Below are 14,159 nucleotides of genomic sequence, written 5' to 3' on the forward strand. Positions count from 1 at the left end.
AGGTGCAACCTGTAGACTTTTAAAGGAAAGAATTCACTTTTTTAGTATTAGTATTACAACCTGTAAATAGATAGAAGTATATAATGGAAGGAGTTGCCTCTGAACTGCATCCATACATACTGAAAAAAGTGGGGAGTATTTTCTAGATATTCCTCAGTTTGAGGAAAAATACATGAAGAAGAAGGATTTCTTTAAAGACTATGCTGTACATGTTTGTTCACAGTTTGGAGTTAAAATTCCCGATGGATTTCAGTTTTTAGAAGTTGTAAAAAATTATTGCTATTTAGATTTTGAAGTGTAGCATGGAAATAATGGTTGGATTATATTTATGAGAGTTTGGGATCAGTTTAATTGTTGTGGATTGCCCTTGCTGACTTCTAAGGTGGTTTAGAATAAGGCCTTTGCTAGTTTTGTGAAATTCATACCCTACTTTGTATTATAAGTGTTTAACACTCTTCTTTTTAATCACTAGGCGATGCTTTTCCATGGACAATTAGTCTGCATCATTTCAGTGTATATACCCTCCTTGGACAACAAATGACTCTTAATTTGGTAGAACCAATGGGCTGTACTTCTACTTTAGCTGTGACTTCCCAGAAACTGCTTCCCTCGGGGCCGGAATCCAGACACTCCTTTGTCGTCTGCCTCCACGTCGACCTTGAATCCCTTGAAATAAAATGCTCCAACCCCCAGGTTGGTACATTTAATTGATTTATAAAAGGAAATTAAAAATAACTTGATTTAAGTACGATTGATCTGCATTTTCATGAAGAGGGTCTCTATCTTAATTTTTTTTTAACTGGGCCATCAAGATCAAGGTGCTTAGATTGAGATTTGCTTTGAAGCTCTCTCAACTTCTGTAATTTAAACTCTTCTCCAAATGTAATAGTTGTAGTATAAATGCATCTTTTGGATGATGGAGTGAAATGAATTGCAGATGTACCATTAAATGCTATGATACTGTTCTGCTGTCAGTGTGGATTCTTATATTGAAGTGGTTTAATGTCATTTTTTTGCTACATTTTCATGGAATTAATGTTTCTTTGAACATAAAGTGTCTTTTAGGCAAACAATGGTATCCTGCAGTAAAAGGAAGAAAAAACAGATGAATGCATGTGAACAAAAGTTACCACCTCATTTGTTTTTATTAAAAGGAAAAGGTGTTCTTAGATTTTTTTTTTCAGAAGGCACATCTTGTGTTTTAATGACTTGGACCTAGTTTGCTGTAATTTCAAATACAGTAGGTATTTAATAATATTAAAAATTGAATGGGATTGTTATAAGTGCAGGTCTTACCTAAATGTGAGTTAAGAACCAAGAAGAAAATAGAAAAATACAGTATTTTTCAAGCATTCATATTAAAGTGTAATTAAGTAATTTGTTTTGCAAACTGTAAGAAAATATTTCCACTAAAAAACTGAAACTCTAAGCTCCATATAAATCATATTATGTGCATAGTGAAATGTTAAAATGAAGTTTTTGTATGGAATATTGGATCAAAACCTGTTGTCTTCAAGGGTGTCCTTGTACACTGTGATGTTATTAATTTACTGAAGTATTCTAATGACTGAAAGGATGCAGAGAAATTATTTGAGTTTACTAAAGGTTCTTGAACTGTGTTTTCTCCTTTGCATGTGCCTTACTTGTCCTTTCTGCTTTACTTATGCAAAAGGGAATAAAAAAAGGCAATCACTCTTCTTGAACCAGATGTTGAAGGATAGAAGATGAAACATGCAGTTCCATAAACAGCATTTGATAGTCATAAATTCACAGTATGAAATTTGATTCCTTACAGTGACAGGCTGTATTTTTTCTATAGATGACAGCCTCAAACTAGGTGAAATTTGGTGAAGTTGTTAAATGGTAGCAAAGGTGAAGTATTATATTTATATGACTATTATGATTTAATACTAAACCATGTTCTGATGGTTTTAAAGTCAATAGATACTTCCAGTGTGCAAAATTGCCAGGATGTTGTCCTTGGTTGTAGTTTTCAATTTTGTAGTAATGTGTTATTTTTAAAGTATAAAATGCTGTAATATATTGAGCTTTACAGATTTTGCCAAGTAGTCAGTGGGGTGTTAGTGAGTTATGTGTGGTTTTGCTGAGGAGGGAGTGGAAGCAGTGAGAGGGGGAAGCCCTTTTTAACAAATACTGGCAGTTACCCTTTTTGTCCTACCATTTTTCTTCTCTTAAATAGTATGTTCTAAAAATAAGTATTATATATGCTCAAAAATACTTAGAAAGGAGAGAAGCCTTACACTTACACTAGCCCTTCCCATATAATCAGAAATGTATTTGTAAAATATTGAGATTATGCATTTGAAAACACACAACCAGCAAGGAATCCTTCCATTTTAGTCAGTAACAACCAGTGGAATGAAATAAAATGCATTAAAAATAACCAAAGATGTGACTTTATCTGAAGTTTTGAAATCTTATTTACATGCAGACACCTGCCATCTTTTTTGTTTTAATGAGCCTTTATTGTGAGACTTTTTGGTATTTTTATCTTTTAACATAATGTTGTGTAAATCATCTCCCTCTAACAAAAGTGTGTCTTTTTGTTTGCTGAACTTACATCACAGTTGAGATGGCCACGATACACAGAGTATCAGCTTGCAATTCCAGAAGGCTTCAGGCATCTGCACATACAGAGTAACACCACAGCACCTCAGAAGGCTGCAAGCATCCGCCCTTCTTGTTCTTTAGCCCAGCCTTTTATCCCCCTCATGTTCATGCACTGGTCCTGTGTGCCCTCTGTTCCCTTTGGTGTCGGTCAGTGCCCCTGGGCACTCCATGGCTCATTGCTGTCAGTGCTGCTCACCTGCTTTTCCCAGCTGTCCCCATTGGGGATGAGGCTGGCTGCAGCCCCACTCCCAATTACCACAAACCATGTACCTACACACTTATTTTGTCCCTAGTTTCAGAGTGGGATAGAGTATTTTCATCATACACTTGTTTGGCTGCTTGCTGTTGATGTTCAGAGACGTGGCTACTGCTGTCTGAAATAGCCACTGTTTCAGAGTGGCTGGAAAGATTCTAGCCTGAGCAATTGAAAAAAGTCTCCCTGACAAGATAAGTAATTATTAGCTGTAATGATTATGACTGCTGCAACCCCAGTATGATGTGAACCTTTCAGTGTTGCATTTACTGATGACAAACCTCTTCACCTTGTATGTGAGCATATATATAAACACAAATTCCTTCTTTTGTGTTACTTTGTGGTTTTAGGAACAATAGCATAAATAATTTTCTGAAAGCCATGCTTCATTAAAACATAAAAATGTAGCTTAAGTTGTCTTTTGGTTTCTTGGAAAAAAATTGGGACATGGGGAAATTGCAAGCATGTATGATTTGGATATCTGCCTGTATCCTATTAAATTTCTAGAGATACTTTTGCCAGCAAAGTGTCAACACCAGTTAATGTTATATTAGTCAATCAGTTGGGTGGACGTTACATTAGTTAGTTGCATTAGGACATTAGTTGAGCTTCCTGCATTACATGGAAAAGATTCAGGAAAACTTAGAATTATGAATTTGGTAATTTAAAGGTTACCAGTGCCTATCAGAGTGCTACAGACACAAAATACTTTAGAGCATAACTGAAGGAGTTCTTCACCAGAGCCAGAGTTGTTTGGCTGTAGATTACTCTGTATATGAAAGAGAAAAAAAAATGTACTGTGAAGTTTATTTCCTCTAAGGAAAATTCTGTCAAAAGATTATGTGACCTGCTCTGTGTAAACCTTGAAACTTCAAAAGAAAATCCAAGATGAATTAAGAAGGTTTTTATAAAATTCCAGCATTTCACCTCTTAAGAAAGGACTGCACCATGTATTTTGAGACTTCATCACACATTCTCACGCACAAAATCAAGTACTGTTTTCTATCAAATATAGATTGACAGCAGTGTTTTTCTGCATCTGTTCTGCCCACATAAGAAGCCAGCTTCATGGAGCAAAAGTATCCTGAGGCTTAAAGTTTTTATAAATATGAGAATTTAAATTTTTTATAATGGCAACTTGGGTATGGTATCCAGCTGTGAATCTGCTTATATATTATTTTCAGTTTTCACTGACCTTTTTTTATACAGTATATTCCAATATGTTGTCATACAAATTCCATGATTAATGCCTATTTACAAAAACTTATGTAAATATCTTAGAACTGAATCAAACAATGTGCAAGTTAAACAGTGTGTTTCTAAATACTGGAATGACACATGCCGGGAGACTGTTGAGTAGTGAATATTTGGTAGTGAATATTCTTCCAAAGCCAGATCAGTTTCACATGCTGCATGGGATCATTATTTTAATAGAATTTGAGCAATTAATTTTGCAGTGTTAATATTTTATAAAGTTTACATTTGCATTTTCCTAGAGGCAGTATCTATACGAATGAAACATATGACAAATTACCTTTGCTTGATTGTTAAAATTCGTGTTAATAAAAATGTTACAAGACCATATTATTGTTCATGTTTTTGAGCCATGTACCATATGTTTACGGGAATAACAGATTATTTTTGTCTAAGTCAATATACTGAAAATAATGTTAATTATTTTATTTGCAGTGTAGTTTCTTATCAGAACATTATAAATGGTGAGAAGTTCAGTTCTGCTATGTTCTAAGTCTCAGTGGAGGACGTGGATGATTTTTCCTTCACCTCGTTAAGAAAAGCTTCATCCTAAAGTTAAGTTTTATTTTTTCCTTTAGGTGCAGCTTCTGTATGAACTGGCTGAGATCACAAGTAAAGTTTGGAATAAAATTCAGAGGAAAGGAGTTCTATATCAGTCTGTGTCTTCTGTCTATACTGAAACCGTGACAGGACCTGTTCCTCCTAGCTCCCCAGTTAAAAGTAGCATTGGTACCATTCCACCAGATACCAGCACATACAGTCCATCTGCTGACATTGGAACCACTACAGAGGTATTTTTATGTCTTAAAAGAATGGGTTTTGTGAGTTCTGACCTACAAAATGTAGTGGTGTGCAGTCAAGGAAGAATCAGAAAAATCAGAGAAAGTAGTAGAGTCCAGGTGGTTTTCCCCAGTAAACTAATGAACAATACTTTCTTACTCATTTTACTTGGACAAAAGAGAGGAAAAAAATATTTGCTGTATTGGGCTATATTTATTTTTTGTTTATATTGTTTTCTTTGAAGTGAGTGTGTATTATCTTGTGGCAGAAAACTGTGGTTAGTGTGTTCAGGTCAGGAAGCATAAGCCATTTTTCAAGTCCAGAATTAGTGGAATAGTAAGTGTTGTTTTGAAAATCCCTGTGGTACCTGTGCTGCCTGTGAGCTGTGCCAAGTAGTCAGCCAGTCACTCTGATGCCTGGGTCAGTAGAGAGCTGCTCTGTGTAAATTGCGTTGGCAACCAGCAGAGGTACTGGGCTCACATGCTGCATGGGATCATTATTTTAACAGAATTTGAAGCTGTGAAGGCTTCCAAGGTGCTCACCCCACATCTATCCAGCCACTGTTGAACACTATGCTGTCTATGACCTACTTCTGGAGCTCAGTCCATTCCCCTGTCCCAGCTGTCCATGTCTCACACTGCTTTTGTGGCTCTGTCACATTTGGGTATTTGGGTATCTTCAGGTAGAAGATTGGGTTATAAGTCAGGTTTATGTATTTCTGCTTCCTTAGTTTTTAACACTGTAAATGCCTGGAGAGATCTGGTACCTGATCATAATGTCAGTGTTTGCCTGACTGTAAAATATTCAAGGCAGGGGGAGGAGTCCTGTGCCCCACTGAGGAAAGCAGACTAATTCTTTTATCAAGCATGAATGCCATGTTAAACTTCACCCGTGAGTACCATTAGCCAGAAGTCACCAGGTACTGGTACAGAGTAGAATGGGTGGTCACAGGAAGCTTTGCAACTGTACAGGCATAGTATTTGTGGCTTTCTTAGTGCCCCTGTCAGGTTTACAAGTTAAAATAATTACTTGACCTTGTTTGTATTCCAAGAGAGAGTCAAAAATGTGTCAGATGAATTGAAGGTATGTAAGGTATCACATGTATTCAGTGCTTTGTTTTAAACACAAATCTATTAGAATTAGGGAGACTTTTCTGAATGACTGGCTTTCAGTCTCAGGATAGCCCCATCAACTTTAGAGACACCTCATAGAACAGTTGTGAGCACAGGCAGATATACAGTAATTTGGATTCTGAGTGCAGTACATATTCAACATTTGGCCAGGGTTGGCTTAGCCCTGTGTATAGTTTATATTAATTCTCCGGTTTGGAGAAAATTAAATGATGATTGCTAGTGCCTGCTTTTATATGCATCATACACACCCTGAAGAAACAGCTGACATTAAAAGGTGTTTGGGTTAGAGTTTCAGTTCTTAAGTTGTTTCACTAAATGTTTGTAAGTTATTTGAATAGCGTTGGTTTTGGTGTATATCTACATGTGCACGGTATAAATAGTGGTTTTCCCCCTACTCACATTAAATTAATTTCTCATTACAATCAGAAACCACCAGCTTTATAAATAACAATTTGTTTTTGATCATCTATATAGACAGCAGTATTTGTTGTACATGTTGTACTTGGAGCATTAATTGAGACTATTCAGTAATGTTTTAATCCATATGTTACCAAGATTATTTTAGTAATATGGGTCCACATTCAGTGTTCATGTCCTACCCTTTTGCAAAATGTTCGTCATAATTTATTTAATTTTCCTTGTGTTCTCAACAAATGTTATATACTGGCTAGAAAATTTTTTCTCCTAAAAATTCTAAATTATCTAAATGAAATTTAGTGAATTAGTGAACAAGGGACAATATTAGAATAGATTAATTAAATAATAATATATATTTCTGTAGGTTTGACTTGGGAAAATTTTTAAGAAGTTAGTTTTTTATCGGACTCTGTATTTTCTTTATATATTTCTATAGTTTTGAGCCTTGAAATCTTGAAATGTATCAAACCAAAACAGCTTTGCTGCCATAGCAATGGAATTTTTTAAGTTTAGAGATTTTATAGTTGCTCTGTTTTGCTCTGTGGGGGAGACATTATAATTTTAAAGCTTCTTTCAGCTGCAACAGACTTGCTATAAATGAAGAAAGCAAACTTGCACAACTATTTATATCAGATAGCAAAAAAAAAAGTATAATTTGTTTATGTGGTTTGTGAATGATTTATACTTTAAGCTGTGCCTAATTCTTTTCTTGCTGACAACTTGATGTGAGCACCATGGTCTGATGTGGATAAAGCTACCTAGGCTTACTGGCTTTTAGCCTGGGTGGTGGTAGGACAGGGAAGCATGAGTGAGAGCCTTAAATACTGGAGGCTGGAAACAGTTAATCATTTTTACCATCCCTGCCTTGGAAAAGGTAAGGTAGTGCAGACTGCAACAGGCCACTTGTTACTGTTTACTTAAGTACAAACAGTGGTAGAAGTGTTTAGTCCTTGGGGAAACTCAGTGATTGAGCAAGAATGCAGAAGTTATTTTGATAAGGCATAGCATTAGTGTGGCCAAACTGTGATCATCCCTGAGCTTTAGGCAGGCCAAGGATGAAGGCCTCATATGTTTGGATCTTCCTGATGAACAAAGATAAATTCTGGTAAGAAAATAAACTCAGTATATTGGTCAATTTGCAACAATTGGTAAAAGAATTAAATTGTGTATTTTAGGACTTGGCATGAGAAGTTGTGGGAAAATAGTTCAGGGTTTCTGACTCTGGCTTGATTTTTCAGTAGATCTGGAAACAGAGCAGAAAAGTAATGCATAAACATATTTAACAATAACATGCTGGGTGCTGAAAATCCAAAATGAAAATTGAAACTCAGTGAGAAACAAGAGTCTTTCATCTCACTTCAGTTTCTTAGTTTTTTACTGCAAAAAATTTCTGTGAATTTGAGCTTGTAAAAAATAAAAAAAAGATGTCAGCTACTGCAGACCATCAGTTTTCCAGGCCTTTTGACTCTGCCTAATGGTTGTGGTTACAGTTCCATGAACAAAAGGCTAAGAAGAACTGCAGTCTCTTCCATTTGTTTGTCTCCCAAAGGACAGTCATACAACATGTTCTCTCTGTCTTCAGAGCAGCATCTGCCACTGATAAAGGGAATGGGTCAATTCAGCTGTTTACACAGGTTTTCACTGCAGAAAAAATGTGGGTAGTATGTTGAAGTTAAACTGTGGAAGGAGGCAGGGGCAGCAGCGTGTCCCTGTGCCAGGGACAGGGTGTTGAGCAGCCGGGGGTGTCCCTGGAGCAGCTCTGCAGCTGCCCTGGCTGCCAGCAGGAGATCACTGCTGGACAACCCAGATTTAGCTCCACTGACCTGCTGCCACTCCAAGGGGGAGTAAGGGCAAGTCACCTGCAATTCTGGGTGGGAATGCAGTAGCCCAAGGACAGAATTGTAGGTGAGGTGAAGCCCAAGGGACTTGAGCCCTTGTTAAGATTTTCGGGCTGTGTGGTGGAATGAATTCCAAACCCTGGCAATGGCAGGTCCAGTTTCTGATGATACATCTGAGTCAGTATCTGTAGCTCTAGAGTAAGTGCAGTTCTTCAGCAATCTCGCAAATACTCTTTTAAGTAACCTTGTGCCAAAATTACCAACTGACTGATTCTGAGATGCATTATACATAATTTAGTATCTTCAGAAAAAAAATCGGAAAGAAGTGTGGGAAAATTATAACGTGACTTTTCTTCACAGTAAAGTTATCTTTGCACTCAAACCACTAAATAAAAATAGCTCTCTGTGGAAAAAAAAAAACCTAACAAAAATGCATGAAACAGCTGAAAACATAAAATTACAGAAATAAAGGAACCCAGTTATAAAATTCAAAAATCACCATGGTGGCAATATGTATTTACTCTAAAGTGTATCCCGTTAAGTTTAATCAGCTATTGTTTACTTCTTTTTCAACTATCAGAAATGTAGAGACCTGCCAAAATTTTAGAACAAAGTTGATTTTCATTCAAAATCCATTTTGGAACATGTTCAGTGGGAGAGTGGGGGGGTGTGTGGAAGATGAGAAGAGACTGTCTCTCATTCCCACCCATTCCATCACAGTTTGTAAGTTATGGTTTGGCAAAATGAAGTGTGTTTATGGTACAAACAGAACTTGAAATACTCTTCAGAACTTGAAATATTCTTTCAGAACTTGAAATAATTTTTAGATTAAAAAAAAAAAATAAAAATAAAAGAAAAAAAGTTTTTTTATAGAATGCAAGGAATGGAGAGCCACAAATGGGTCCACAGAACTTCAGCATTGTCAAGAGCATTGGCTTGAACTGTAAATAAATATAAAAGTATTGTTTTTCCCTTTACTTACCTTAATTGGCTTTTATATCTGGATACTTTGTGAAATCCATCTGAAGGTCTCAGCACAGGGAAATTCTCTTTGGCTGGCTCCTTCCTTCAGATCTGCCCTGCTGAAGGCATCTGCCCAAAGTCCTGTTGACTCCACCATCTTTTCAGAGCATGTGGTTTTTGATGAGAAAGGTCATCTCAGACACAGTGAAATCATCATCGTTTAGGGCAGTCATTCAAAGGCAGATTACAGAGGTGTGGGAAGTTACCGAAAGGCAGAGTGTCAAAGAAGCTGTGTGGATGTTATACAAAAGAAACAGAGAGGAATTGATTGTCAGAAATTGAAATGGTCAGAACTAATGTCATTCTCATGGCATGAAATCTTAAGTCATGAGATAAGTTGAGGCTTCTCTGATGTCCTCTAAGAATGAGGACTTCACAAATAAAGACTCATTAAAGCGGGAGATAGGATTGTCAAAGAATTGTGGTTTTGGAAGAATACATTTTCACTCCTTTCATTGCTTTACAAGTGAGCAGAGTAGTTGAAGGGAGGCAGGCCAATGTTTGCAGAGGGTTGACAGGGATAGCTGAGGACAGCAAAATGGCTGGGTTATGTCACTGTCTCATTGCTGGTGCCTGCCATTTCAGGAACTAACACTGGTTAGCACTGGCCAAGTGACTGCTCTGCCTACATCCTTTCGGATGCTGGGGAGCTTGCAGGGCTGACACTCTCCAAGGCTGCTTTCCCCATACTTTTTCATTCCAAGGACAGGTGCTGCCATCCATGAAGAAAACTGAATTTTACAGTTTACAGTGTTGAAAAGATATTTACTCTCATGTCACTGCCAGTTAGGGCTGCTTTGTAGGATAATTAAGTGGCACTGGAGAGAGTAGATCACTTTGTGGACATAATAGGAAATGTCTTGCAAGGCCACCGTTACCAAATAGTATTAAGAGATGGAAATCTGGACAAAAGAGGCAGGAAGGATTTTGCTGGAGAAGGAAATAGGAAATGCAAGTCACAGCTTGTGAGAAAGAAGTTAACCTCTGTCCTGAATGTGTTATTTAGCAGGTTCTACCACACTGGGGTTTTTTTGCCTTATTTTGTTGGGTGCCATATGTTCAATGTGCCACTCCAATATTGGAGCTAGATGCATCCTAGTGAAATGAGCTATAAGAGGTTTCTCCATTGAGATGTCCTGCTGTGGCAGGATTAAATATTATTAGATACACAGCAGGAGACAGGTCCTGCTATATTTGATAATTAAATTTGCAGGCAGTGTAAGAGTAAAACACAAGAAGAAGAGCAAACAAACCCTAAAAGCAAGGGGGTGATGCTAAGTCCATGACTTGGAGAGAGATTTCAGGTGGCATTGTATAAGGAAGTTAGTTGACTTAGAAAGTGATAGAGAGCAAATGCTTTTTGGATCTCAGGAGTTTTTCAAAAGATCATCACCTATGGCTCTTCAGGTAATCTGAGAGCTGTAAGCAATAATGCCTTATCTAAGATAAACAAAAATAAATAGAAATATACTTGTTTTCTTTCATGCATTTTGATTAACACAAAGCCACTGTTGCTATAAATGAATAAAGGTGGACTGGATCTTAATTTTCATTGCATTACGTCATATTACGTCTGTTAAGCTGGTCCAGGTACTATAGTCCCATGTTTAGGTGTTATTTTCTTGAAACATACACTGGTTATTTGGACAAGTTTTCTCTTCCTCATACAAATGAAGATCTGGAATACTAATTTCTTTGGGTCAGCTGTTGACAACATGGATGGTTTCTTCCCAATTGTAGTATTACTGAGCTTTTCAAAGGTAAGGGTTACTGTATGCAGATGAAGTACCTTTGCAGTTTCTCCCTGTGTCCTCTTATAGTTTAGAAAACCTATAATTAAATTGTAGGCCTGAGTTGAATGAAAATGTGATTTGTCAACATAAATGCTTCCATATGAGCTGTGTCATTAGGTTTGGTCTAGGTCCTACCCATCCAGAAAATAGATTGCTAACAGAACTTCCATACTTGCATTTACAGCCTTGGACTGCAGAATGAGGCAAGTCAGATTTTAATTTTGCTACTGAAAGCAAGCTTTCCTGAGCATCTGAAGTTGAAAGGAGTGCATTCTGAATCTTGCCTGACAGGTTAAAATGGTTTCAGTCCAATTGTAGTGCTTACTGTGTAGATCTGCCTTCTGGGTTGTCTTCCATAGAAATAATCTTGGCTTTTAATTAGACAAATCTCAAACATGTTGTTCATCATATTTTACAATGCCTAATCCCACAAACCTTCAATGAAAGATAAGACTTTGGGTGTTTATTGGTCTGTTAATCTTGGAAACAGCTTGGTCTTAGTGGATCAAAGTTACTAAACCTTTTTCCTTCCTTTGTGCTTGAATGAAGAAAATTTACAACACATGGTGGAGTTGCAAGTGGAGATGCTCCTGGATATTCAGTAGCTTCTGGATGACATTAGTGACTTATGTGTCTCTTGCATTCAGTTTAATAGGCTGTAAACACTGAGGGCTGATGAGCAGTTATATGTTTTCCCTATCTGGAAGATCCAACAAAAGAGCAGGTCGAGGTCCTTTGGCTGGTAAATACTATCAGAACATGCCTGCATTGCTCTAATAAGCCCACATAGCAGAATTTTCAGTGTAGCTTTCAACTGTCGTTGTCTCATCCTAAAAACATTAATATTTGTGTCTTCTTTATTGATCCCTTAAAATTTTAGGGAAGGAACAGAGATAATTGATGGCACAGAAGCTTCTACAAGCTCATTTGTCAACATTTCTTACATTTAAGAATATTACAAGTGACAATAATTTTTAAACAGAAGTATTTAGAAAGTGGCAAATAAAATATTTCTAATTCTTACAGAAAGCTATTATTTTCTGAAATATTTTCCCAAGAAATTACAGGGAAGCACATACAAGGGGGAAAAAATTACTCAAATGCAGTGTATGCATAGTGTAGGTGTTATGGCCTTGCTGGGTGGCTCTTCATTTGGTACTTCCAGTGACTCTTCCTTCCTTTGCCTTTCAGATATGTGCAAGCCTCCATATCCCTTTTCCTACTGCATCTCCAAATAGTCCTATTAGCCTTTGTTTTAAGTTAATGCTAGTGTTTCCATAGTGTAGAGTTAATAAGGCAAGTGTGCTATGCCAAGGGGACGTGTTACAAAACCTTACAGTTTTACCATTCAGTCTTTGCCATAGTCTGTTATCTGTACCAAAGAAAAGAGAAAAATATTTTATCTTTTCTGGTGTTACAAATGGCTTAATTCAAATATACTATTTGGGAATCTGTATCATCCATATCAGTTGAGTTAGGAAAAAACCCCAGAAGTGGTGAAAAGCAATACTTCTTTTTGTTTTGTAGGGTGATTCTCTTCAGGGTGGTGATGATTCTCCATTCTCAGACTCCATTACACTGGAACAAACAACAAGTAATATTGGAGTTTCAAGTGGACGTGTCAGCCTATGGATGCAGTGGATGCTGCCAAAAATTACTGTAAAATTGTTTGCTCCTGATCCTAGAAATAATGGCACAGGTATTCTGCATTTTTCTGCCTAATGTACTATTTTTAATTCCATTTGGAATTCCTAATGTACTGTTTTAAATAGTGCAGCCTATTTTACAGCACACGATTATATATTCAGTGCTTGTATCAACATTACTGAACACTATAACACAGAAATAATGGGTTGGAGCTGTGTTTTAAATAACAGCAACAAAATGTCGTTGGGTTACTGCATGCAAATTAGAATTCAGTGTTGTTCTTTGACATAAACTTCCCTCCCATGTGTCAGATGATTAAGTTAAATTGGAAATAAGTTAGTTAATTTCCAAAGAGTGCTGCATTTATTTCCTTAGAACCAATCATGCTTCATTTTGATATTATTTAGTCATAGATTTTGTGTATCTCCATATATAGTCCATTCTAGTTTAATATTGGTAATTTCAAATTTCAATTTAATATAATCACCATAATATAATCATTAAAGGAAGTTTAATACAGGGTTCAGAAGAGAAGTTTCAACTTCTGTGTGGAAAAGTAAAATGTGTGTTGTGCACAGCTTATCTTTTTTTTCTCTTTGAGATATAGTTGAATTGTCATTCAACAGTAATTATTTGAAAGAAACTCCGATTCCATAAACTGCAGGACTTCAAATTTTTTTTCTAGGCAATACTGCTGATTAGCTATTACATTATTGCCCATAGAAATGTGGAAAAATAAAGTGCCTATTTTTTAAGGCTAGTTTACAAGAAATGTACTTGAACTTTGATTTTTTAAAAATAATTGCACAAAAGAAAGAAAAATCTAGAATAATTAGGGTAAATATATTGGCAAATATTTTTTTCTTTTTGCTTCCCCTAGAAATGATGCTATAAATACCTAAACTAGAAACCCCATATATATGTTTCTCAATATATTTGTATAAAAAGGTTTGGATTCTAGTGTGACACTTGAATCAAAAAGTGCTTCAATCAAAAGAGAAAACTCTGGGTAGAAATAGCAGCATCCTATTTACAAAATGTAGTGTCTCAGATATATTTCTTGTTTAAAATCCTTCCATTTTCAGATTAATAACTAATGATTTTTATTTTCTTTGACTATTGCAGAAGTCTGTATTGTCAGTGAATTAGAGGATCTCAGTGCCTCAGTGGATATGCAGGATGTCTATACCAAAATCAAATGTAAAATAGAAAGCTTCAATATTGACCATTACAGAAACAGGTAATTCCTGTGAGTTCTGATGCTTTCATTTCAGTCTGAAAGATACAGGCAGGTGGTGTTTTGGTTTTTTTTTCCTAATTTAAGGTAGATATTCAAATTCAGTTAAATTATTTTAACCTTTTAAGTAATAAAAATCACAATTGTGTTTCC

General features: G+C 36.3%; 1 protein-coding gene across 7 annotated transcripts in view; it reads left to right on the forward strand.

Moving 5' to 3' along the window:
• The window catches only part of VPS13B (vacuolar protein sorting 13 homolog B), a 426,582-nt gene that overhangs the window by 229,660 nt on the left and 182,763 nt on the right, over nucleotides 1–14,159 (forward strand). For all 7 annotated transcript variants that reach the window (XM_064392805.1, XM_064392810.1, XM_064392794.1 and 4 more), the window contains 4 exons: nucleotides 473–693; nucleotides 4,717–4,929; nucleotides 12,650–12,821; nucleotides 13,895–14,009. In XM_064392805.1, coding sequence (XP_064248875.1) covers nucleotides 473–693; nucleotides 4,717–4,929; nucleotides 12,650–12,821; nucleotides 13,895–14,009 — 721 coding nt within the window. The remainder of the gene's footprint in view (nucleotides 1–472; nucleotides 694–4,716; nucleotides 4,930–12,649; nucleotides 12,822–13,894; nucleotides 14,010–14,159) is intronic.

This window comes from Passer domesticus, chromosome 1 (assembly GCF_036417665.1).
Source record: "Passer domesticus isolate bPasDom1 chromosome 1, bPasDom1.hap1, whole genome shotgun sequence".
NCBI lineage: Eukaryota > Metazoa > Chordata > Aves > Passeriformes > Passeridae > Passer > Passer domesticus.